Source organism: Zophobas morio, unplaced genomic scaffold, assembly GCF_036711695.1.
Source record: "Zophobas morio isolate AGI-343-1 ecotype UQ-CSIRO unplaced genomic scaffold, CSIRO_AGI_Zmor_V1 ptg000014l, whole genome shotgun sequence".
Taxonomy (NCBI): Eukaryota; Metazoa; Arthropoda; class Insecta; order Coleoptera; family Tenebrionidae; genus Zophobas; species Zophobas morio.
This window is the reverse complement of record NW_026972119.1, coordinates 12,469,192-12,496,893: the sequence shown is the minus strand read 5'-3', so window position 1 is coordinate 12,496,893 and position 27,702 is coordinate 12,469,192. Positions and strand designations below refer to the sequence as shown.

At 31.4% G+C, this 27,702-nt stretch overlaps 1 protein-coding gene and 1 long non-coding RNA gene across 4 annotated transcripts in view; one reads left to right on the top strand and one right to left on the bottom strand.

The window, feature by feature from the left end:
• The first annotated feature begins 347 nt into the window (after positions 1-347).
• LOC135129298 (aminopeptidase N-like) overlaps positions 348-27,702 on the top strand; it is a 78,442-nt gene continuing 51,087 nt past the window's right edge. The window contains exon 1 of one of the 2 annotated variants that reach the window (XM_064056471.1): positions 348-445. Coding sequence is in view for 1 of the 2 variants with exons in the window: in XM_064056467.1 (XP_063912537.1) it covers positions 21,486-21,510 (25 nt within the window). In the remaining variant the exon portion in view is untranslated. Of the gene's footprint in view, positions 446-21,096; positions 21,511-27,702 lie in introns of those variants that run through there. The other variant, XM_064056467.1, reaches the window with a different exon arrangement.
• On the bottom strand, positions 19,566-21,462 carry LOC135129303 (uncharacterized). Of its 2 annotated transcripts, XR_010280547.1 has the most exons (5): positions 21,394-21,462; positions 20,996-21,341; positions 20,663-20,943; positions 19,849-20,072; positions 19,566-19,795 (listed from the first exon to the last, which is right to left on the bottom strand). It is a non-coding gene; the product is annotated as an uncharacterized LOC135129303 (long non-coding RNA). The 2 variants fall into 2 exon arrangements; XR_010280546.1 differs by having other exon boundaries at positions 20,663-21,341.

The window sequence follows — 27,702 nt, the reverse complement described above, 5'->3', positions numbered from 1 at the left end:
GAATTTAAAAGTGTTTTCTTCTGCATCAGTTAAGTTAAACAACCAACCATACGTCGTCATTTTATACTTTTTGTCATGAGATGTTGGACCTAAGTACTCGACAGCGTTTGATCTATAGGTTTAATTTGTCTTTGGACCGAATTCCACTAAAATTCGAAAAATAAACGAACAAACAATATAAACCCAATTTTTTCAAGAGTGGGTACCTTTCCATGAGGTGTTAATTTATTCATTCAAAGGTGGTTCAACTTCATGCTCCACTAGACTATCTAAACCATATTCTCAAGGTCTTTTGAACCTTAATCGCTAAGACTATTTTTGTCAAACTTGTTTAAGAAACGAGGACATCTTCAGTGCCCAACTCCTGAACAAACAAGAACCGTGGCTCCAGTTGAAAGACAAACGTTCAAAAGAACAAATTGTGCATCAATATTATCTTAAGCAGGTATGAACAGATTTATTGTGTTTAAAATTAAATCTAAACCTGAGAAACTTGCTGCTAAGCTTGGGAAAACTCAAATTCGCCACTCGTCAAAAGTCCCCCACAAACTGTTGCTTTCTCACGTTCGTCCCGCTTTTTTCAATAATGTTTACATTGTAAATTAAGTTCACACTAATTTCACAAACGCCGCCACACCTACAAGTGTTTTGAAAAATGTTTATTAATCACCTAATAAAAAAAGGTTAGAAGTTTGCCGCAGGGCTGCTACTAACTACGGATGTTTTAGTGACAGTGGCGCCGTTTGAGTGATTTCTCGATTCCTTCAACCCCATCAACACATTTACACTAGTAGATGGGAGCTACGAACTTAATACGATGTGTAAATACGTAAAAGCGATTTTTTGTTTTTGTTGCGTCACTGTTGCTTCTAAACCAGGAAGAAAGTGTCCGATTTCAAGTTCAAAGAAAGAAAAACACAAAGATGAGGGTCGACAGGCAGTCTGGTTTCGCCGGAAATAACACTATTGTCTTTTAAATTTATGTGAAACAAATGTGATTTTTTTTACTGATGATACACGCTGTACCATTAATGAGATCATCTATGGCCATTAAAATTATTGCTGATGACAATACCGGTGACTAACTGTTAAGTGCCTGACAAGAATCTAATTGTGGCTTTATTGCCACAATCGCAAGACCACACGGACCGGGTGGACACGGGTTGATGGGTCGGACCCTCCCACGCTCGTAAGGGCACATTTATCACGATGAAACCATTGACCGGTGCTGGACAGGAAAAAGTGTCCAAGGATCGGATTTCAGGACACAGAACCCACGTGTGGCACACGTATACGTGTTTTATTTTATTCACTAGAGCCAAAAGCCAGTCGTAAGTTGCGCTAATATAAAGTTTAATTCTAAATATTTTCGTTATAATAAATGTTTCCGTTTGCAAATATTTAGATAATGATCAAAAGAATACTACGGAGGATTGCGGATCTAGTCATCACTGGAGTAACAAAACCGCTTTACGTCGTTTTTAAGATTCTCAAATTTTTGTAGAACAATAAATAACAAGAGAAACTGCCACGAATACCAAAACTTTTCAAGAATGGTACTGTTAAAATTAAAAATGACGATTTAGTTATTTTTGGTTTTTGATTTTAATTAGCTTGATAATTTTTAACTGAGGTACTGGTCTTTGGTAGCACACATCAACAAGGACAAACATATTCAAAAAAACAATTTTGATTTAAGATATTTTTCGAGCTAAAGATATAAATGTCTAAAATTTAATTTTTGTCAACATGTTGTATTCCATTTTTTTTGCACTTTTCAGAATACGAACGAGATTTCGAACTGTAGGTTTCTTGGCGATTTTGTTCAATAGATGATCTTTTGACTATTTTAGGATCATTATGAAAACGGTGAAACGCTAACAAAACTTGCTTATTCATGTTCTCCAAGAAATTGTTGTCATATTAAAATGTTTTAGCTGTGCGACATAACATGAACTTTCATGTGTTTCCTCTGTACATAGGGATTATTCATGAAATACAAATATTATTCAATAAAATTCTACAATTTGTTTTAAAATCTAGAAAAACCGATTACAGAACATCAGGAAAAGTGTATTTATCTATCTCTGCTAAAAGTTAATGACGCTGCGCAAAATAATATGGATTCATTTGAACAATTTTTGTAAATTATTTCACACTTTTTGAAAAATAAACGAAATTTCCAAAATTAAATTCCGAAGTAACCTATTACACACAATGACAGATTAAAATTTCCAATAAGATGATTTAACAACATTTTTCAACAACAAATTTAATTTTTACTTCCCGACCGTACGCTAAGGAAGTATTCTGATTTAATTCATTGGACGACTGGCTACTTCCATATTTTCTCGACGTTTCATGACCCCTAGAGTTTGAAAACATAGGTCTCCACTTTCGATCTGTCTGTCTGTCTGTCTGGCGTTTATCTGAATTTTTATTAGACAGATAATCTCCGCAACTACTAGACCGATTGTTGTCAAATTTTGTATGTATATGTATTAAGAATTTGATGTAGATGAAAAAATGTGATGATCAACCTTAAAATTGTACACAGTAAATAGGTTTTAAATTGTATTTTTTGCAATACAATTTTGAAACTGAAATACCCAGTGCTTTGAAATATTGCAAACGTTTTAAGGTTTACAACAACCGCGGCTACAAAAAATTGATGACGTTAACTAAAAATTTTGCCGTATCAATCCTATCTAAAATATACAAAAAATGATGAGCTCATACAGAGTGACTGAAAAAAATTAATGAAATACATCACTATTACTACTATTACTATTGCAGTGCAGATAGCCAAATTTACATACGTGTACAATGCTGGTTTATATTTATGTACTTTAATATTACATATAAATCTTTATATTAAGCTACATAATATATTACATATACTATACATATACATAAAAATTCGCAAAATAAAATAATTTTTCGAAAAATATTGGATAAAAATAAAAATTGGATATGTTTTACTGAGTTGGCATTGCAATTATCATTTGACACAAACGACATGTCTGTTCTTATAGCATCCAGAAACATAACCTGACATTTTGAAACAGTTTCTGTCACATATCCAACCATTGGAATTCCAACGCCTATTCCAAGTGATTTTTCATTTAAACGTCGTTGCTTCAAGGGTGAGAGAAGTTCTGTCGAAACAACCTTCGACCAATTTTTTTTCACGTGGTTACTAGTTATTCTCTTTTCATATTCGTTATTAAAATTAGTATTGCTAATCATGGATTTTTCTTTCCCGAGCGTAAGCGAAGTATTGTAATCGAGTCCGTCTGCCTGTCCGTCTGTCTATCTGTCTGCCAATCTGTCTGTCTGTCTGTCTGCAGTCCCGGATTTTTGTTAGACAGATAATCTCCGAAAGGACTCGGTCGATTTGTTATCAAATTTTATATTTATATATTTATATTAGGAATATCATGTAGATGGTAAAACGTTAACCAAAATTTGTCTAATCATCCCCACCACCAATGTGATGACGTCACTTCAAAATTGTACATAGTAAATGGGTTTTAAATTGTATAAAATAACATGGTCCTACACATGTAGTTTATGACTCTGTGTTGAGTTACCTGAAGCGTTCAGATTGTTGGACAAAAAAATCAAAATTACAAAATAACATTTTGCAATTTAATTTCGAATCTGCAAAACCGAATGGTTTGAAATCTTGCAGATGTTTTAAAGCTAAGCATGATACATTTTTAATCAAAATATATTTACTTAAGTTAAGAAAAGTGGAAGATTTAACTTCATAAAAATTTACCAATTTAGATATGTTTTAAATTTCTTGTTGTCGAAATAAGTCTACACGTACTAAGAAAAAAAGACAATATGTAGCCCCGCCTACCCGGCCGATCTCAATTGTGAGGATTTTTTTTATTCGTCGTGAGCTAATGGGATGGAGCTTAAATGCAAAATCCTTATTTCTCTACGTGAAATTAAAAACATGTTTTTAAGTATCGTGTTTGTTCAAATGATACTATGTATATTAAGGAAAAAATAAAGCCGAAGATTAAGCCCCACCCATACCCGTCCCGATTTAAATTTTCAATTGTGATGATTCTTTCATTCGTTGTCAGATCGAGGGGCGGGGCTTAGTGCAAGATCGACATTTTTCTACAAGAATTTACCATTTTAAACATGTTTTAAGTTTCTTGTTCTGAAAAGACAACTACGTATATTAAGAAAAAAGGGAAACTATAAGCCCCGCCCACCCGCCCTGTCTCAGTTGTGAAGATTTTTTTAATGTGTACACTTTTTTTCACAACATAAAACTTAAAACATATTTAAAATGGAAAATTTGTATAAGGAAATATCGATTTTGCAATTAGGGCAAAACCCATATTTCTTTGCATAAACATTTTAATTATGTTTTAAGTTTCTTATTATGAAAAGATGACTATGTATATATATTAAGAAAAAAATGGTAAAATATTAGGAAGTATTGTAATGAAGTCCGTCGGCCGTTTCTCCACTTTTACATTTTCTCGGCTTCCCATGACCCCTAGAATACGAAGAAAAATGGGTCCCCCGCTTCCATCTGTCTGTCTGTCTGTCCGTCTGTCTGCCGTCCCAATTTTTTTTTGTATGTTTTTACAGACTGATTCTTCTGTAAGTATTCTCTGGATGTGCGAGTGAGTTGTCGTTGTCACCCCTTGGTGCTTGGTACCGGGGCGGACCACCCCCACCGCTCCCAACGCCCCCCCTTTAAGCAGCCACTGGCATTGGCCAATCCAAAATAATCTAGTAAAAAATTCATAAAATTGTATTAGGTACAACCGAAACGGACGAAGGATAATTTCTTTGAAAAATTTGAAAATATCAGACTGCTGTCAAATTCGTATTTTAGGTAAAGACAATAATATCAATTCTATTTTTTCTGAATTTTTTATATAATACATGTTTGATAAAATTTTGCAATTTCGGTTTTGCAATTTTCCTTCCCAAGCGTAACCTAAAGAAATATTCCTAGGATCCATTCGACGAATGGCTACTTTCATGTTTTCTTGACGTTTCATAGTTTCAAGAGTTCGAAAAAGTAGGTCTTGCGTTTCCGTCTGTTTGTCATCTGTGCGTCGTTGTGTCCGTCGTATGTTAGGAATGTGGTGTAGATCGCTAAACAAAATTTGTCTAATCATTCCCACCAACAATTTGATGACACCTCGTCGCCTTCTCAATTTTTTTTAATAAACGCGATTTAAACTTTATAAAATAACATACTCTTGTACTTATGATTTATGAGTCTGCCTTGATTTTTTCCCATAGGCATCAAAATTTTCGCAAAGTCATCAGACAACTGGTTGCTTTCACGTTTTGCCGACGTTTCATGACTTCTAGAGTACTAAAAAATAGGTCCTTCCTGTTCCGTCTGTCTATCTATCTGTTTCTCCGTCGTCTGTGTCTATTTTTACTAAACAAATAATCTTCGAAACTACTGGAACGCTTGTGAAATTTTATATGTATTTTTAAATTATTGTACATATTCAGTAAAACGTAAACCAAACATTTAAATTTTGTAAAATAACACACTCCTGTACCTGTGGTTTATAAATCTACCTTGATTTTGTTTATTATTTTTTTGCGAATCTCTGTGGCCTAAGCGTAAGGTGCTCATTCCGGAGTTGAGGGGTCCGTGGAACGATGCCAACAGGCCACAAATTTTTCTTTTGTTGATCCAATCAAGAACGGCTCGTCCTATTTGTCCTAAACTATACTGCACATATTCAAACTGATATATTTACTTACTAAATGTCCTTGTTATAATATTAATGACATCGTAATAGAATTGTATTATGAAAAACTCGCTTGAAACACACGCATAATATGCTTCTTTCTGTCTAGTTTAACAATGTACACATAGCTTTATTAACTTATAGGGATTATCATAAAATAAAATCGAAAAAGATAAATTTGTAATTTTTCGATATTGCATTTGTTTCACTGTATTTTAAGAGCGAGGAAAGTTCTATCTAAATAACCTTAGACCAATTTTTACTTCCCGAGCGTAAGCAAAGGAAGTATTGTCATCGAGTCCGTCGGCCGACTCTCTACTTTTACGTTTTCTCGACCTTTCATGACCCCGTCTGTCTGTCCGTCTGTCCGTCTGTCTGCCGTCCCGGATTTTTATTAGACAGATAATCTCCGAAAGCACTGGACCGATTGTTGTGAAATTTTGTATTTATATTAGGAATATCATGTAGATGGTAAAACGCTAACCAAAATTTGACTAATCATCCCCACCAATAATGTCATGACGTCACTTCAAAATTGTACATAGTAAATGGGTTTAAAAGTGTATAAAATAACGTAGTCCTACACATGTAGGAGTAGTTTATAATTCCGAATTGAGTTTTTACCCGAAACGTCTAGATTTTTGAAAAAAAAAATCAAAATTACGAAACAACATTTTGCAATTTAATTTAGAATCTGCAAAACCGAATGTTCTAAAATCTTGCAAATGGTTTACAGTTATGATAAGCATGATAAATTTTAATCAAAATATATTTACTCACTCCCTCCAAAAAATTGATGACGTCAGCTCAAAAGTTTGCGGAATAAATCGTAGCTAAAATGTACAAAATACGATGAGTCTGTACTTGTGATTTATCATTCCATTCATATTTTTCGGATTTACATATACAGGGTGTGTCAAAAAATGCGTGAATTTATTTAATTGATTTAATCAGGAACTACAAAACCGAATGATGTGAAATCTTGGAGATGTTTTAAAGTTATCATAAGAAGCATGGTAAATTTTTGATTAAAATGTATTTGCTAATCCTCCCTCAAAAATTGATGACGCCACCCCAAAATTTTGCTGAAAAAATGCCAACTTAAATGTGCAAAATATGATGAGGCTATACTTGTGATTTATGACTGCATTAATATTTTTTAGATTTGCTGATACGGGGTGTCTGAAAAAAATTAATAACTGAGTCAATTAATTTTATAGATTAAATCAAGAATTGGAAAACTGAATACTTTGAAATCTTGACGTTTTGAAGTTATTGTGTGTTTTCGGTGTTGTGGAAAAACGCGCTCTATAAAATACAAAATGTTTGAAAAATTATAAAATATAATTTTGCGAATTTTATTTTTACTTTCTGAGCGTAAGCAAAGAAGGTATTGTAATCGAGTCTATCGGAGGGCGACTGCCTACTTTTATGTTTTCTCGACATTTCATGCCCATAGAGTATGAAAAATTAGGTTTCGTGGTTTAGTCTGTGTACCGTCTGTTCAGATTTTTATTAGCAGATAATCTCCAAAACTACCGGACAGATTGTATTTTATATGTATGTTAAGAATATCATGTAGATGGTAAAACTCTAACCAAAATTTGCCCAATTTCCCTATCAATGTCATGACATCTCAAAAATGTTTATAATACATTTTATAAAATAGCATACCCTTTTATTTGTTTTATTAAATACAAATTCGTAAAATCAATGTTTTTAATTTTTCGACGAAGAGGGATTTGTGCCACTGCACTTTCGACTGCACTTTCGACCAATTTTTTAATTTATAGAGGTTATCACACGAAACGAAATTTTATCATTTTTAAGGAATAGGAATTTGTTGGACTACATCATCTCTGCAAATAAAAAATTGGGACACTGAAAATTTTAGCATTGTAAACTGTTCTTCAAAAAGTCAATCAAAATGAAAATGTTACATCCGAACCACATGTCATAAAATGATATTTTCTTGAGAAAAACCCAACTTTTTACTTCACAGTGTTACAGCTATTATATTCTATATTTTTTTATGTACAGATGTTATCACGATAAAATGTCGCAAAAACAAATTGTATAATTTTTCATTAAATATTCGAATTAGACACTAGTTCCGACTTGATACAGATTTCTTACAGGGGTCAATTTATCCAGATTTTTTATCTTATTTATCTATTAATTAGTTACTTTGAAAATAGAGTTCACCCTAAATATTATTTTACAGTTACGGAAGGCTGTTGTACCATAGATTAAAAATTGTTCTCACGCTATCAGACACAACTTCCTCGCGCCTGAATTACAATCAGAATCCAACGATATAGAAAATAACAATCACATTGTAAGAAAACAAATGGCCCCTCAGGGATCGAACTCGCGTTCTGAGCTATATTTCGGCGTATTTTGACAGTTTTGAACATCTGAACACACTTACGATATACAGAATCGATTTATTTTACGAAAAGGAGACGATTGAGTCTATTTTCCACGTCTTGGTGTTGTAGATTCAAGGAATTCGTTCAAGAAACTTAAGAAATGTCACTTTGGAAGCTTTCTGTTGTACACCCAACGGGCCCGAAAATATCAAGTAATCGTTCAAAAATTAGCTAGAAATCATATTTCTGTCGAAATTTATTTATTTATTATGCAGTTAATTTTTTTGCTAAAGTTTGCGTAAAAACTCAAGGTGGATTTATAAGCTGTAAGTACAGGAGTATGTTATTTTATAAAATTTAAATAGCATTTACTATGCAACATTTTGAGCTCACCAAGTTGCTGGTGGGGACGATCAGACAAATTTTGGTCAGCCTTTTACCATTTACACGGTATTCCTAATATACTTATAAAATCATAGAAGAATTGGTCCAGTAGTTTCGGAGATAATCTGTCTAATAAAAATCGACATAAACAGCCTACAGACTGACGACCACCAGAGAAAAACATGAAAGTAGCTTACGTATTTTGTTTGTACAATATCGCTATTTTGAAATTTAAAAATGTATTTAAAAATTTAAATAAATAAGTGTCAAAAATACAAACGTATTAAAAATAGACAATACATATCAGCATATCACAAACCGTAATTTGTGTTCATAATTTTTTCAGACGGCGTCAATGGATAAATAAAATAATATTATTTAATTTTCCTGTGACTCTATATTCGTCTGTTTTCAAATTTAAAGTTCGGGGATTAATCATGAGACAAAGTGCAAAGTATAAAATTTACAAAACTAATAATAGAAAAAATATACATATTACACAACTTTATTTCTTTAGAATAACCCGCGTACATAGAGATAAAAATAAAGACTGCATTATTAACCAGCAGATAAAAAAATATGTCATGCTGCATGTTTAATTTTAGACCTCAGTTGAGTCAGTATGCAGTCCATAATGAAATATTAATTTTCGATAAACTCAGAACGTTATTTCTGTATCCACTAAAATTTTATAACATGATTAGGAGAGGTTGAACGACACAATAACAGGGTTAGTGACGATTGTAAAACCACTCACGCCGGCTAATCTTGGCAAAATATAAGGGCTGTAATTGTGCGAATTGAAGCCCACAATAAAATTTCACTGGATAAACAAATAACGTTCCAATAATAACAGGAACCATCTTTACCGTTCAGTCACGTAGAGATAATAACAATCGTGAACTTTCATGAAACCCGTTATTACAGTCACTATACTTTCAGTTTAATTAGTCTCAATTACACAATGAAAAACTAGCCTGCACTCGAATATCTTTAACTGTTCTTCCGTCAAGTACCAAAAAATTGACTACTTATTCTTAATGCATAGATTCCATATTAGGACCAAGTCGTGTTCTACGAACACCAAAAATAAAAGTCATGCTTTTCTTTAAATCTGTCACTAAAATATCCATTATTGAACACCACGTTTACGCTTCTGCTGTTAAACAGCCATATTAATTCCGTCGACAAAGTCATGTCGCACTCGAAAAACGCCTGTAAAATTTTAATTACGACCATGTCAAGCGCCGCTCACAATTTCTCATAACATGATTTTTTTCGAAATTAATAAAGTGCGCCTGTGAAACTCATCACGCTGGTATTGCATGTAAAAAGTTGTCGTAGAGTCGAGTCAAGCTCTGACACTTTGTCTGGCCCAGATTTATTCCGATTTTATTAAATTATTCATGGTATTCCACCTACGCACTGATAAGCTCAGTCCGACAATAAAATCGTGTGCACGATGCACCTGAAACGCTATTTTTGGTGCTATCGTAAGACATCGAAGGAAGTTTTATCGACAACTCTGGATCCTCCTTGGAATAAAAGTGTTTTTCTACCGCCCACGTTTTTTGGTTCTCTAATAGAGCTATTAACGCACGCAAATGACGTCACAACAGTTCGTTAATACCGGAAAGGCGTTCTTTAATAGATCTGGTGTAATTTAGATCGGTAAGATTGGTAGCCACGACGAGAAATGTCAGGTGAATGTTAATAGCAAATGTAAACTTAAAATTTCCCATGTTTCCGGACGCGTAACTTCTTCGCAAGACATTTTAATCAATTTTAAATTACAAAAACTCGAATTGATTCGAATTACATTTGTTGTTGTGAAAATTCCAACCTCAAATATTTCGTGGTTAGTGTCAGACCGACCCATCACCAACTACGACAAAAGTCCCCAGATTAAAAAAAATGCAAATTTCAATTAAATTTTGGGAAAAAACGTGTGCGGTAGAAAAAATAGTATAAATAACTCGTTCATAAGGCCATTGAGGCACTCATCCTTTATATAACTCGCGGCTTCGCCGCTCGTTCTATAAACTTGGATTCGTGCCTCAATATTTGCCTTATGAAACTCGTTCTTTAATATACTATTACGAGCAGTTTCCTACACGGAAATTAGGTTTACTGCAACGTGTTTTGCAGGGTGCGTCTTTGGGTTAGCACACAAAGTTAATTGCTTGTGGAAGAAGATTTTTTGTTGTTCTGAGGCAAGGCTGTTTTAAAGCTTTTTAGAACGCAAGGATTTTATTTCATTATTATTTCACTATTATTTTATAAAACTTACTGCCTTTAAAAGAGTACGGTTTTAAATTCCGGGGTGCAAGACATAATACCATTATTTTGATGTAATGAAAATGAACTCTTCTTGCATTAAAGCAGAAATTTTAGAATTCTTATCTTTTAGGCAGATTATTTTAATTTACGTATATGTATTTGTTAAATGTGCTTTAAAATGGAAATCTGATTTGTTTAAGCAATTAAAAGTTAATAACTATATTTGTTTTTGGTAAGCCGAGTTTTCTAAACTTTAATTTCACATAAAATTTATGTTGATTTAAATTATATTTAAACTGATTTAAAAAGGGTTAAATTGGATCATGCTATTGATAAGGTCAAGATTATGTGCAATTATATTTTATTATACTTGGAATTGTTGAAGGAAACGAGCTATAACTAGTATATGTAATCATTATTTATAACTTAAGTAAACCAAATGAAAAAGTTCTTTATATGAGTGGAAGTTATTTTTGGACTCTTGGTATCAATTTTGGACAGAATTTCTTAAAAAAGAAAAATTAAGGCCCACCCACCCGCCCCGATCTCAATTGTGGTGAGTTTTTCATTCTTAATCAGACCGAAGAGCGGAGCTTAATTGTAACATCAATATTTCTCTAAAAAATTCTACCCTTTTAAAAACATATTTCATTTGGCAATTTCTTGTAGAGAAATGAGCATTTTGTATACTAAACTTCGCCCTTCTGCTCACGATGAATATGGCATTCATCACAAGTGAGAAGGGGTGGGTGGGCGGGGCATATATTTTTTTCTTAATATACGAAGTCTTCTTTTCCCAACAAGAAACTGCCAATATGTTTAACTATATTGTTGTTGAAAGAAAACTATAGATGTTAAAAAAAAATTAAGTCGACTTGATCGAATGGAGAGAGAAAAGAAAAGAAACATTTTGCTGCATATGTAATAGTTTTATAAAGTTTTCAGAATTTTCCTTTTGTTAAATTGTGGATTTAACTAGGCGGAATTTTGAAATTAAAAAAAAGAGGATAACATCACTTTTTGCTAGGATTTTAAAAATTGTTTAATCAGTATATTAGAGTGATTGGTTAGCGCAAAATAAAGATTTTTTATTACTTGCTACTTTCATGTTTTCTGGATGTTTCATGATTCCTACAGTACAACAAAGTGGTCTTCCGTTTCCGTCGGTCTTTCGTTTGTGTCAATTTTTATTATACAGATAATTTCCGAAACTACAAGACCGATTGTTGTAAAATTTTGTGTGTATATTATGAATACCATGTAGACGGTGGGACGCTAACCAAAATTTGGCCTAATCATCCCGAACAAAAATTTAATTTTCCTAGGGTAAAAACTCAACGCGGATTCATAAACTACAAATAGAGAAATATCTTATTACATATTTATAACCTAAATATAACTTACTATTGTAAAATGATCTGGTGGTTTAAGAGATTTGTAGAGGAGACGACTGACACATAGAAACGGGAGACCTATTTTTCGTGTTCTAGTGGTCATGAAACGTCGAGAAAACAGAATTTGAAAGAATCTTCATTTAGCGAGAAAACCTGGTGTTTTATTTTTAAAAGAATCTCCAAAAATCATGTTTATAAAAAAAAAAAATTCAATCTCGAAAACCCTAGGTGTTTAATTTTTGAAAGAATTTGGTGTGTTTGAAAAACTTTGAAAGATTCTTGAGAACTCTTAGTGTATTTTTTAAGAGTTTAAAAGAATCATGGAGTAGCTAGCGTCTTTTTTAAATTTAGAAGAATTCGTAATCACCTGGCGGTTTATTTTAGAAGAAAAGTCAAAACATTTGTTGGACCACTGGTACTTTCTGTTTGACAGAATTTGAAAAAATCTTCGAATAGCTAGTATCTTTTTTTAAGAATTTGAAAGAAACTCTTTGCAAAAAATTCGGGGACACCTGGTATTTTATGTTTGGTAAACTTTAAAGAATCCTGAGGTTCCTAATATTTTTTTTTAAGAATTGAAAAGAATCTTGGTAGAGGAGTTCTTCTGTTTTACTTTTTGAACAATTTGAAAGAAACTCGCGAACATCTGATATTTTGTTTTTGAAATAATTTAAAAACATTTTGAGTAGCCCTGTTATTTTGTATTTGAAAGAATTTGAAATAATTTTAAGGCTAGTAACGTATTTTTTTAAGAACTTAAAAGAATCTTGGGGTAGCTAACGTCTTTTTTTAGAATTTAATAGAATGCGGAGAACACCTAGTGCTTTATTTTTCAAATATTTAGTTTCAAAAAATTTCCAGGTGTTTTGTTATTGGAAGAGTTTGAAGGAATCTTCAAAGCTTCTTGTATGTGTGTCTTGTTCATAACAAGATTTAAAAAATCTGGAGGAAGCCAGATGTATTTTTGAAAGAATTTCAAAGAATCCTAGAGGCCCCTAGTATCTGTTTTATTTTTGAAAGAATTAGCTATTTTGTCTTTGGAAAACTTTGAAAGAATCTTAAGGCCTCTAGTGTATTTTTTAAGAATTTAAAAGAATCTTAAAGTAGCTAGAGTATTTTTTTTATGAAAAGAATCCCAAAATCACCAGGTATTAATTTTTTTAAAGAAACTCCAAAAATTTCGGGGTCATAAAAAATATGGTACAAAACAGTAATAGCTTAGATATTAAAAACTAAATAAATGGCAATACCTAAAAATCAAAACATATCCAAAAGAAATTTCGTTAAGAATACAAAACAGGCAGAGTTTAGCCAGCATAATAAATTCAAAAAGTAGAAATATCGTGTATTTGTTAAAAATAACTGTAGAAGGGCTAATGACAATTTTAAACAAATACTACCCGTCAGCCCGTCACCGTACATATAAAGAATAAAATTCTAACTTTTATGGCTTCTTCTTCTGCTAGTACTAGCGAGTCCCCTCTTTTTCTTATACGAACCCACTGCAACAAACACCATTAAAATTAACTTAAACTTTTTTAATTCATTGTTAAATATACTAAACCGAAAAACATTTTGCTAAAAGCAGAAAAAATTCAGTAGATTATTGACTTTTGAATGAACAAAAAATGGTCTAAAGATATATTTAGACAGACTTTGTTTACACTGAAATATGACGAATGTTGAATATATTCTTCAATAAAGATTTATTTTGTAATTTTTACTAAGAGTAATAAGTTTGATTTAAATACATCTAAGGCAACGGTATTATTACGTTACCCTCTTCTATGAATTTTAAGATAATGACATTTAAATTTGTAGAACAAGTAGAGTTCGATTTAATTTAATGTTCGCTATTTTTTTTTTTTTTTTTCTAAGATGAAGAGATAACAATTTCACGTTTAGTGCAGGTAACAAAGAAACACATTTTTTGAACTTTAAGGGCCTTTATACAACAAAAATTGTATTGTTAAAGTGAAAAAGTTAAATATTTACTTAGCACTGTTACAAAATTCAGTCAAAATTTTGAAGAGATCTGAAATTTCACAGAATATCGTAATTTTAAAACATATGCAAATTCATATAAAACTGCGATTTACAAATGCTAGTATTAAATAAAATTTTAACTTTTAATTTTTTTTTACTAACCAAGAAGTAACATATTGTCAAATATTTGAAAATTTAAATATCATCACAAAAAAGTATCGATAAAGAAGACAAAGTTTTTTTTGTGAACGCTGGGGTTTCTATTGCTTGGTCAATGCCCTATAAACTGATGTGAATTGAAACTTGGTTTATTTCTTAAATATTTAAGGCTAATAAATGTTAAATATATCAAACAATTGCTGATAAAACATTTTTCACAAAATAAATAAATACTTGATGAATGATGCAAGGTAAGGTAGGTATTGTATATATTTTTAAAGTTACTAAAATTTGCTAGTTTCACTTTGTTATACATATTTCAATTAAAACTTTAAATAATTCTCCAACAAATAACACACGGATAAATAAGCATAATAATAATGTTTACCCTTTAAATCCGGATTCCCGTTCCTTCAGCGCCGATTCCTGAAGATCCCTCACGGCACTTTTTATTTTAGCACAGAAATAAATTATTTAAAAACATTTAACCATATTATATATTAACAAACCACTTTCAGAACACACATTCACCAGAGTCAAAAATGTACTGTGCTAAAAACGTCTTTATTTTCTTTGCGCAACAAATAACAAAAAATTTTCACTGCACTTCTTATCAGAGATTTTTTGTGAAACTTTCAATCGACGCAGCATAGAGCAAATAAATGTCTATTAAATTATTGAAAATGTTTGCTACAAATAAAGCAAAGTTCTCAGGTTTTGTGGATGAATTGAATAATACGAGATCTGCTTACTATATTCGCCAAAACCAAGTGGCTTTAAACTAAATTTAATGTATAACGATGTACAGCTAAAAAAAGCATCGTATGCGTATCTTTCTAGTGAGTTTTTCCATATACAAATTTTTTGATGACATCACCAATATTTTAGCAAGGACACATCAATTTCTTTGCCTAGCTTTTTCGAAAAATTACAAAATTTGATTTTGCGAATTTTGCCAAAACTCAAGGCGTATTCATAAATTACGGGTACAGAAGTAAGTATGAAAAATTTGAGAAGACACCATAAAACTGTTGGTGAAGATGATTAGACAAATTTTGGTTAGCGTTGTACCATCTGTACACGATATTTTCGTAGATTATCTCCCTAATAAAAATTGACACAGATAGAATATGAAAGTAGTCATTCTCCGGATGGACCCAATTATGATTCTCCTTAGCTTACACTCGGTATAGAAACTAATAATAAATTTAAATCAATGTTTATCTCTAGATAAACTAATAAAAGTAAATATGTAAGTATTTGTTACATTATTATGCAGGATGTTTCAACGATTTAGCGACGGAAGATTACGCATTCCCCATGAATTAATGAAAAAATTCACACAGACTTTGTTTTATGTGTGGCGTGTTTCAGTTGAAAGTCACACAAAGTTTTGGACTCCTTATTAAAAAGGAAGAAAAAATACTTTTCAATATATTTGCATTTTTTGTGTAAAATGTGTAAAATTAAAGTAGATATTTAAAGTTCTGTATCTTGAGACAATGTGTGAAAAATTAAAGTATATTTTAACTTATTTATTATACGTATTATGATATGAGGAACAGTTTTTTAATATTTTTCAAATGGCGCACCCGGTAGCATTTTCGAGCTTGTTTCTAAGTAAGCTTCATTTTGATAACCTTATTCTTCAATTTTATTCCACAGTTTATTTTGAATTATTATTATGATAAACCTCAAAAAACTTGGTATCAAAAGAGAGTTTACTAGGAGACAAATTGAAAGATACATATTATAAAATATAGCATGGCCGATTTGAAAAAATTGGTCAATTCGACAGAACTTCCCTCGCTCTTGAAGTACAGTCCAACAAATTCCGCTTCTTTGAAAAATTGTAAATTAAAGCAAACAACCAACGGAAAAGACTGTGTTATCATGCTATCATGTTATCAGTGTACATGCTTAACTTCGATTGTTTATGTTTATACATCGAAAGAATGTCACGCAGAAATTTGTTTAATTTGAATGAGTTGTTTTCTCAAAACAGAAGACTAAAATTATTAATTAAGCCACAATGGAACAAAATGTTTTGAATTTGATTATTATTATTATTCTTATTTGATCATATTTAAATAAAGAGGTGGCTGTTCTCACATTTTCTCGAAATGGTTCTTAATTTGATCTCTAGAAAATTGGTCGAAGGCTATAAGTATAATCCGAAAAATTCAGCTCTTTAAAAAATTATAGAATTTAATTTTACGATTTTCGTTTTGTGATAATCGCTGTAAAGTAAAAACCACCGGCATAAATAACGCCCTCTCAGCCTTTGCGCCGTGCGGACAATGCAGAATATATTTAAAGCACATAACTAACGTGATAAAATGTCCTTCAGCATTAGGTAACATTATTTATATTTATACATCGAAAGAATATCACGTAGAAATTAGGCAGACAGACAGACAGTCGACAAACAGACGGACGGAAACGGGAGACTACTTTTTTCGTACTGTTGGGATCATGAAACATCGAGAAAACATAAAAGTGGCATTTCGTCCGATGAACTCGATTACTATACTTCCTTAACTTACGCTCGGAAAGTAAGTAAAACATGAGAAAATTGGCGGGTACAGATTTAAGTTTAAACTTCACATGTTAAAGGAAGATGTGAAAATTTAGTTCAAAATTCTAAACCTCCATCTTTAAATATGATGGAATTTTGAATTTTTAAATATGACAACTTGTTGATGAAAAAACTTTTGTATGTGTATCTTCCTTTCTCATCGAGTGTCTAAATATTAAAAAATGTTGAATGCTCCATTTTAAATGCTAAAATTTTAATGGAACATACATCTGAAAATTACTGTAAATTGAGTTAGACTTCGCCAAAGAATGTTTTCCTTAGTTTGCGATAAATCTGTAATGTTCTTTCCTGATCTAATTATATTTTCTTGATTGGTCGTGATCTCTAGAGTTCGAAAAATGGGGTCTCCGGTTTCCGTCTGTCTGTCTGTCTGTCTGTCTGTCCGCCGCCCGTGACAATTTTTGTTAGACAAATAATCTCCGAAACTACTGGACCGATTGTTGTCAAATTTTATATGTATATGTATTAAGAATTTGATGTAGATGAAAAAAATGTGATGATCAACCTTAAAATTGTACACAGTAAATAGGTTTTAAATTGTATTTTTTGCAATACAATTTTGAAACTGAAATACCCAGTGCTTTGAAATATTGCAAACGTTTTAAGGTTTACAACAAACTTTGTCTAACCATCAGTAACATTATCTCAAAATTGTACATAATAAATGAGTTATGCAATTTAATTTTGAATCTACAAAACCGAATGTTTTGAAATTTTGTAGACGCGTTAAAGTTATTGTAGACATAGTAATTTTTTTATCGAAGTAGATCTGTTTATCCGTCCCAAAAAATTGATGACGTCTGCTCAAAATTTTGCCTAATACATCTTACCGAACATGTATAAAATATGATGGGTCTGTAGGTACTTGTAATTTATCACTGCCATCATTTTTATATTTTAGAATTTCTTATACAGAGTGACTTAAAAAAATTAATGAATGAGTCAATTTATTTTTGAATTGATTGAATCAGGAACTGCAAGATCGAATGCTTTGAAATCTGACAAATGTTTCAAAGTTATCGTAAGCACGGTAAATTTTTTGATGAGTGTATACTTGCGGTTGGTCATTGTCCTCATATTTTTAGAATTGCTTATACAGAGTGAGTCTAAAAAATTAACGAATGAATCCATCTATTTTATGGATTAAACCAGGAACTGCAAGATCGAATATTTTCAAATCTTACAGGTGTTTCAAAATTATCGCTAGCATGGTACATTTTTAATCAAAATATATCTGTCTACCACCGAATTTTCAGTTTTTTTTATCTATCTTTCGATTTTTGATTTCTCTGGGCGACTGAAAAAAACTTCGATTTTTTAATTTCATAATTTTGTCAGTTTTCCTATTTCTCAATTATTTGATTTTTAAAAATATCGAGAAAATAGACGTTTATTTTTTAAATTTTCGATATTTGATATTTTATCACCGGGTTTTTGGAAGGGAGTAAAAATAATTTTGATCAGCAATCTGCCATGTTTACCGTAACTTTAAAACATTTGAAAATTTTGTTTCTAATTTTCAATTTTTGGATTTCTCGGTTTTTCAAAATTTCGGTTCGAATAAATTTGTTCTTTTAGTTAAAAAATCGAAAGATGACAAAACGTGAAAAGGAAAAATTTTAACTTGAGAACTTGAAAAATTAAAAATCAAAAAATTCCAAAATTGTAAAGTTAAAACTTGAAAAATCAAAAGATTGAAATTAAAATCTGCAGAATTGTCAAACAAATTATTATCGAATAAAGTATTCAAAAGTTGAAAAATCTAGAAACTAAAACGAAATGGAAACTGGAATTTCGAATTCGATTTTATAAAATTTTTTTTTTTGTTCAATTTTTCGATATTTCAGTTTTTGATTTTCCGATTATACAGTTGTACAATTTTCCGATTTCTTATTTATCCGATTTTTTAATTTGTTTTTTTTTTATTTTTAGCAAGTACTGTCTCCTCCACGCAGCCTTTATTTTCTTAGAAGAATACGTCATCTGCCAAATTCAGTCTTATCTGGGTAAGTACTAGCCCCCCGCCCACCCACCCTTTATTTTCTTAGAAGAGTGGGTCATCTGCCAAAATCAGCCTTATCTTCACAAGTATTAACCCCCCCCACCCACCCTTATTTTCTTAGAGGATCCGTCATTTGCAAAAATCAGTCTCAGTTTTTTGGGAAATTCGATGATCCGAATAAATCTCTAATCCGAACACACCTTTCCCCAATTAATTCGGATTATCGAGATTATAATATTTAGAACATTTTGTGCGATTGTGACTTAATTAATAATTATAATCAAACTAATTTCTATGTAACATTCTTCCGATGTAATGAACATAAACACTTCAAGTTGTTATTATTGCTGAGAGGCCATTTTTGATTATTGAGCGTAAGCTAAGGAAGTAATCGAATCCATCGGGCGACTTGTTACTTTGATATTTTGTCGACGTTTTATGATCCCTAGACAGGACTAGGGGGAAGACAACAGAGGCTCAGCTTTCCCTAGAGAAATGTGAATTACAACATCGAAAATCAAAATAAAATGCAATATTTGGTTTAATAACCGGAAGTCGAAGCAGCAAAAAAATTAAAATATCTTATTTAACATGATAAAAAAAAACTTTCAGCTTTATTAACACATTTTAGACAGCTAGACCAAGGAAATTTGAGAACTAAAATATCTCTTCATCACGCAACATTTTTTTTTGTGTTTTATAGAACAAGTTTCTAAATAGACCAACTTTCTACCCACATTCACCTCCCTCACAAGACTAAAACGTAGATAAAATTTTAACAACCGAATGAGTGGAAAGATCTTGTCCTGTTGATATCACTTCTCGGTTTCACCCGCCACATACGAAAACCCAAATTTGTTGAGTTGCTGAAAAATTATTATTAGCAATTGTGTATTTCAATAAAAAAAAACTTGGTTACACAACTGATGATAGGATACAATGTCAGATATAAACAACAAAACCATAAATTGTTCAGACGTCTAAAATCCTCACAATCCGGGTCCCACACACTTTTTTTTTCTTCTTCTCCGCCCCTAACTCGTTTATGTTCATTAATCCAGTGTTCAGTGAAGGATATCTTTACAAGCTATCTGCATGACTTTATTATGTCATATATTTGGAATGTAACGTGATGTATGAAAGCTACAAATACGTAAATGGAAAACATGAAAGTTGTTTTAAAAAAGGGAAGCATAAATGCATGTGACCTAGTCGGAATAATATATGTGTCGAACTGTATTCAAATAAGATAATATATATTATATATTTTTTATTTTAAGTAAAATTATCAAGCTACCAGAAACATTATTTCTAATAATTTAAACAAACAGATTGTAGTTTTTTCGGAAAATACAAATTCAAACACACTTTAGAGCAGACTTAAAAAACAATAATGTGACACTTTTTTGAAAAAAATTTTTGACATATTTTAATTCTGGAATTTGAATTCTGGTTCTCGTGAATGGTGTGATATAATGTGTATCACCGCCTGCTGCTGTTATTTTTGTTGCATAGCTAGCGAGTTGTCCTCGACATTATTTGCATTTATTGGAAAGGATCAAACAGTAAAAATATGACAATATATGGAAATGTAAATTCTGACATTTGTGGTCACCATGTGTCAATGTCACTCAGAGCTATTTATAGCATTACTGATATTACACTGTTTTTTTTTTAACTGTACCACATTCGGGACACAAAATTGTGATAACTGATAACTTCTGCTAAATTACCTAACAATACAGAGAACTGCAGAAATAACATTCTAGGATGCACATAGTTTTCGTATCATTTTTTCTGAAAAGATTATCGGCGCCAATTATGCTATCCACAACTGCCACCACAACGAGTCTGCGGTTGGGTTTTCTGCACTTCCACAAATATTTTTTTTTGCGAAAAATGTAGCAACCCCACGTTTCAACCTAAAACATTTCCAAGAACGTGCACCGCGATTATATCAGCAGCATGACATGCCCGTTAAAAATCTCCTAGTTGCAACACGTATTCCTATAAACTTTAAAATTTGATTAACAATGCGGGTAAGCAAGCAATAAAATTATATTTACGCGTAAAATGACATCATCTCAACTAGTTAAATATGTCGATAACAATACCCACACGTACAAGTCCGGCACATTATTTGAAAGTTTTCTGTGTGAAACACATGTTTAAGACAAGTTACGTTTGTTTTGTAAATATTGGTCGTCTTATAACAACAAGTGTCCCACTATTTCATACAAGAATACGGACAATTTAGTTGCTGTCACAACAGCCGCAACTTAAGGTGAATGAACATTGTGTGGGCAAACCGGGTGTTTTCAAAATGATCTTACTCCATACGTGTACCAAGTGTTCAAGTTAGAGTGAATCAATTTAAATGAATTACTCATCCGAACGCAACGTGCTTTTAAGCTGAAAAAAAATAAACGTTAATAATTTGAGTAAATGGTGACTTCACACTTACCTGCAGTACTAATGTAGACATTGGACACTTACGAGTACTCGCTTGTTATGTGCAACTGAGCTGTGTTCTGGAACTTAAAAATAACTTCGAAAATGGTTGGCAAAACGACTTACTCAAGTAAGTATTTTTATTTTATTTTTTGTCAATTTAATAATTTTTCGATTTTGCAAAAATTTTATCAGGAATGTGTCAATTTTAATTATTTTTTTTCTAATTTGTTTGTGCTGTAAACACTGATAATACTATAACGACCCATTACCGCAACCACCTGACGGTAATATGTTATCACTAACAATCCTTGAATGAAAGGAAATAACTCACTATTATTTACATAATATATTGTACGTCCAGTAAACCATATTCATAAGTGTATACTTAATTTTAAACAAATACCTATCCAAGTAAACAAAATTTCAAAAATTTTGACATTTTAAAACATGCAAAAATTGTCCGATTATTCTAAAGCTAATATTTTCTTCCTTGAGGAGGTGTACTTTATTTTCTGCACCTACGTAACTTTTTAGCGAGTAGGTACATAAAAATTAATTCTGCAAACGTTGATTACAAGACAATGGACTTAAGATAATTGTATCATTACAATAAGCGCCAAACAATGCTGACATAATAATGTGAGCGCCATTATTTAAAATACTTGTCGATTTAATTTGGGTTATATAGTCAGATTGTCCATGACCCAATTTTTTCTTGTGATGCCAACGTTATCGGATATAATTTCGCCGCTCCTCCCTTAGATATTGGATATCTTTAATGCTGTAACTATCAGTTGTTAATATAAGGTGGTCAGAATGAAAGCCGCTTGAATCACGAAAATATCTCTTAAATAAAACACAACATAAACACGTAGTTTCACCTGGGATTTTTTTTAATTTAGTTGAGATTCTTAATCACAGAACTTGATTTTGTAATTTTTTTGTCAAAATTGGTGTCACTTTTTAAGTAAATGGCACTTTCATTGTATAATTTTTATTGTTTTAGTAATATATTTAGTGTCCAATAAATTTTGTGTTTGCAGTTGGCTATATCTTGTTGAACTGACATCATTCTCTAGATTAATGTCAAACTAAAATTAAAACAGAATTTCTGAAACACGTCTAGTGTTGTTTTGGTCAAAATTTGCATGAAACTTTTCAGCGATTTTGTGAAGCCTAGTCATTTATTGTACGCTTTCTTATATTTGTGTTTGTTTTTCTTAAATATATTTGTTTTACTTAAAGTTTTATTAGACACGATGTAGAATGTCGACTCCCTTAAACTTATCTCCAAAAAATGTTCACATTTCTTCCTTAGACGATATAGACAGACGATTTTTATTTATTTTTATTTCATTTTATTTGATACAGCAACAGAAAATATTTATTTATTTTCCAAGTGGGCACAAAAATATTGCGTTTCCATTTGTTGGTTTGTAGGTTTTTGTAAAATTTTGAGGCAATCTATGTGAGGCACTGTAATCAAAATTTTTCTGTTTCTTTCCTTCAAAATATTTATGACGTCACCCCAGATTTTTATTTTAAGTAAAGGGCAAGAAGATCTGATCAAAGGATCATTAAACCACAACTCAAGGCTTTTTAACTATATATTATTAATTTATTCTATTAACTAAAAGTTGTTTAATCATTCCCTCTAGAAAACTGATTATCGTTTTAAATAATTTTATAATAATAAAAAAATAATAATAGTAAAATAATAAATGTTCTCTTATTACTTTCGGGGCGTAACCTAAGGAAATATTGTATCGAGTCCATCGGACAACTGGCCAAATTCATGTTTTCTCGACGTTTCATGACCCCTAAAGTACTACAAAAATAAGTCTACTGTTTCCGTCCGTTTGTCTGTTTATGTGTCAATTTGTCTTCAGCGATTTTGTCAAGTCTAGTCATTTATTGTACAGTTTTTGATATTTGTGTTTGTTTTTCCTAAATATGTTTGTCTTATTTAAAGTTTTACAAGACATCATGTAGAATGTCGACACCCTTAATCTTATCGCCCAAAAGTGTTCACATTTCTTCCTTAAATGGAAAAAATTAGAAAGAAACTTTTTACTGATTTTTATTTTATTCCCGATTTTGTTTTCTCAACACTTCAAACTCATAGCACTCGGAAATGCCAATTTCCCGTTTCGGTTTGTCGGTTTGTAGGTTTTTTGGAAATTTTGAGGCTGGCTAAGTTCATCGAAAAATCAAATGTTTTAATTTTTCAAAGAAGTGGGATTTGTCAGACATGACTTTAGTGGTGAGGGAAGTTCTGTTGAAATAAACTTCGACCAAGTTTTTTATTTGTAATATAGTATACAAAAAATGTAATTGAATAGAAAAAAAAAATTATAAACATTACTTAAAAGCTCGTCCCCTTGAGTATTAAATAATCCCGAAAAAAAATTACTACCTTCTAAGATAAGAAAAAGTAGGTCCCATCTCCCTCTGTCTATTGTCTGTTAGTAGTTTTATTAAACAAATAATAATACCGGACAGATTGTTGTTGCTAAAATTTTCATGCTTTCTCGACGTTTTATGACCCCAAAAGTACGAAAAAATTAGTCTCCCGTTTCCGTCTATCTGTCTGGCTGTCTATCTGCCGTCTGTCCAGATTTTTATTAGACATATAATCTCCGAAATTACTGGACCGATTGTTGTCGATTTTTATGTGCGTATTAAGAATATCATAGATGGTAAAACGCTAACCAAAATTGGCATTAGTAAAATTTTTTAAATTTTATAAAATCAGATACTGTTCCACATTTACCCTGGACATCCAGATTATTGGGGAAAAAATCAAAATTTACATACTTAATAGAAAAAAAAAAATACAAATACTCTGAAATCTTGCAAATGTTTTACGCTTATAGGAAGCATTGTACATAAATCGTTCATCAAAATTTATTCGTTTATGGCTTCCCCAAAAAATAATGAATAAATGTTTTTGAAATTTATGAGTGTTCTTGGGAAAAAAACTGACTCTGGTTAATTAATTAATAAATCGTCTCCTTTGCGTTGAGGAAACTAAATCGGTTAAATTTCATTTTCTTTTAACCTCTGATACTTACAAACTTTTAATCTGAACCTAATAGTCGAACTCTTTCTAAATATAAACATAAACAGTCGAAGTTAAGCATGTATCAAGAAATTGCCTATCTACCGTCTGTGACAATTTTTTTAGACAGATAATCTTTTACATGTAATCTGATTATCCCCAGCAACAATTTGATAACGTCCATCCAAATTTTTGTTGCAAACACCATTTAAATTATATGAAATAGCATAATCCTATACTTGTAGTTTATGAATTTGCCTTGATTTTTAACACTGGCAAACTCAATGATCGCAAAAATGTAAAAATTAAAGCGAAGATCGCTGGTTGGATTGAGTCATAGGTGACACCTTTTTTTATTGATCAAGTTAAAAACAATTCACTCCATTTTCTCGAAAATTTGAGGATAAACCTGCCTATATTTACATAATATTAATAATAAAATCAGAATTATCGTAGTATAACAGCTACTTATCCACGTAGTATTCAAAAAGTTAGATGCTTAATCGTTGCATTCTTCTGATATAAAAACGTAAAAAATTGAAGCATGTAAGTATTGACATGTTTTTCCCGTTAGTTAACTATTTTAATATTTTATTAACATATAATATATTTTTTCATCAAAAAAAAATATATATTTTTCGAAGAAGTTGTATTTTTACTTCCCGAGCGTAAGCAAAGGAAGTATTGTAATCGAGTCCGTCGGCCGACTCTCTACTTTTACGTTTTCTCGATCTTTCATGACCCCTAGAAGACGAAGAAATAGGTCTCCCATTTCCGTCTGTCTGTCCGTCTGTCTGTCCGTCTGTCCGTCTGTCCGTCTGTCCGTCTGCCGTCCCGGATTTTTATTAGACAGATAATCTCCGAAAGTACTCGACCGATTGTTGTGAAACTTTGTACTTATATTAAGAATATCATGTAGATGGTAAAACGCTAACCAAAATTTGTCTAATCATCCCCACCACTAATGCGATGACGTCACTTCAAAATTGTACATAGTAAATGGGTTTTCAATTGTATAAAATAACATAGTCCTACACATGTAATTTACAACTCCGAATTGACTTTTCACCCGAAACGTCCAGATTTTTGGAAAAAAAAAATCAAAATTATGAAACAACATTTTGAAATTTAATTTTTAATCGGCTAACCAGAATGCTTTCAAATGTTGCAAATGTTTTAAGGCTATAAAGAGCATCATAAATCTTTAGTCAAAAAATCTTTGCTTATCCCCTCCAAAAACTTGATGACGTCAGCTCAAAAGTTTGTGGAATAAATCATATCTAAAATGTACAAAATATGATGAGTCTGTACTTGTGATCTATCACTCTATTCATATTTTTTGGATTTGCATATACAGGGTGACTCAAAAAAATTAATGAAAGCGTAAATTTACTTTACTGATTTACTCAGAGACTACAAAACCGAATGCTTTGAAATCTTGCAGATGTTTTAAGGTTATAAAGAGCATAATAAATGTTTAGGCAAAATATATTTGCTTATCCCCTCCAAAAAATTGATGACGTCAGCTCGAAAGTTTGCCGAATAAATCCTATCTAAACTGTAAAAATATTATGAGTCTGTACTTGTAATTTATCACTCCATTCATATTTTTTGGATTTGCGTATACAGGGTGACTCAAAAAAATTAATGAATGCGTAAATATATTTTATTGATTTAATCAGGCACTACAAAACCGAATGCTCTGAAATCTTGCAGATGTTTTAAGGTCATAAAGAGCATAATAAATGTTTAGTCAAAATATATTTGCTTATCCCCTCCAAAAACTTGATGACGCCAGCTCGAAAGTTTGCCGAATAAATCATATCTAAAATGTACAAAATATGATCAGTTTGTACTTGTGATCTATCCCTCCATTCATATTTTTTGGATTTGCATATACAGGGTGATTCAAAAAAAATTAATGAAGGCGTAAATTTATTTTACTGATTTACTCAGGAACTACAAAACCGAATGCTTTGAAATCTTGAAGATGTTTTAAGGTTATAAAGAGCATAATAAATGTTTAGTCAAAATACATTTGCTTATCCCCTCCAAAAAATTGATGACGTCAGCTCAAAAGTTTGCCGGATAAATCCTATCTAAACTGTACAAAATATGATGAGTCTGTACTTGTAATTTATCACTCCATTCATATTTTTTGGATTTGGATATACAGGGTGACTCAAAAAAATTAATGAATGCGTAAATTTATTTTTTTGATTTAATCATGAACTGCAAAACCGAATGCTTTGAAATCTTGCAGATGTTTTAAGGTTATAAAGAGCATAATAAATGTTTAGTCAAAATACATTTGCTTATCCCCTCCAAAAAATTGATGACGTCAGCTCGAAAGTTTGCCGAATAAATCCTATCTAAACTGTACAAAATATGATGAGTCTCTTCTTGTAATTTATCATTCCATTCATATTTTTTGGATTCGGATATACAGGGTGACTCAAAAAATTTAATGAATGCGCAAATTTATTTTATTGATTTAATCAGGAACTAGAAAACCGAATGCTTTGAAATCTAATGTGAAAAAAAAAACATAATAGGCATGCAGTCGTCACGTTTCCGATAGCGAGGGAAGTACTGTCTAAACTCTTTAGACCAATTTTTTGGAATATATTTCAGCGACGATGAAAGTTCTATCTAAATAAATGTAGACTAATTTTTTATCTTAGACTTCTAGTTTTTTGGAAAAGAACAATTTTAAGAACTGCGCAACAAAATTTTACAATTATTAAGTTAGAAAACATAAAACCAAACGTCTTGCAGATTTTTTAATGTTAACATAGACTTGGTAAATCGTGAATCAAAATTATTCCAGATAAATTAACAATTGCTAATACAGAATGTTTCAAAAAAATAACAAATGAAGCGATATATTTATTTGATTCACTAACTCAAAAACGGCTTTCTCCTTTTCCCGGAATTCTAGGAAAGCAGTATTTTTTATCGATTTTCTCAGGAAAGATTTAATTTCTTATATGTTAGGTACTAAAATTAATGTAAATTTAATCTCAACAAACAACTTAATCACGAAAAATATCTCTCTAACGATTTTTTTAGCGTTAAGAATTGACCACATATATTGCATGTCATAATAAAATGGACTACATTATAGCTGCATCATTAGATCACCTTGAAAGATACAAGATGCATAATGAAACAGTCTGATTTAAATGCATTTTATAATTACATAAATAGAGGTTATCACTAAAGGTTAGTTACAGTCACAGCTTTTATGTAAACTGA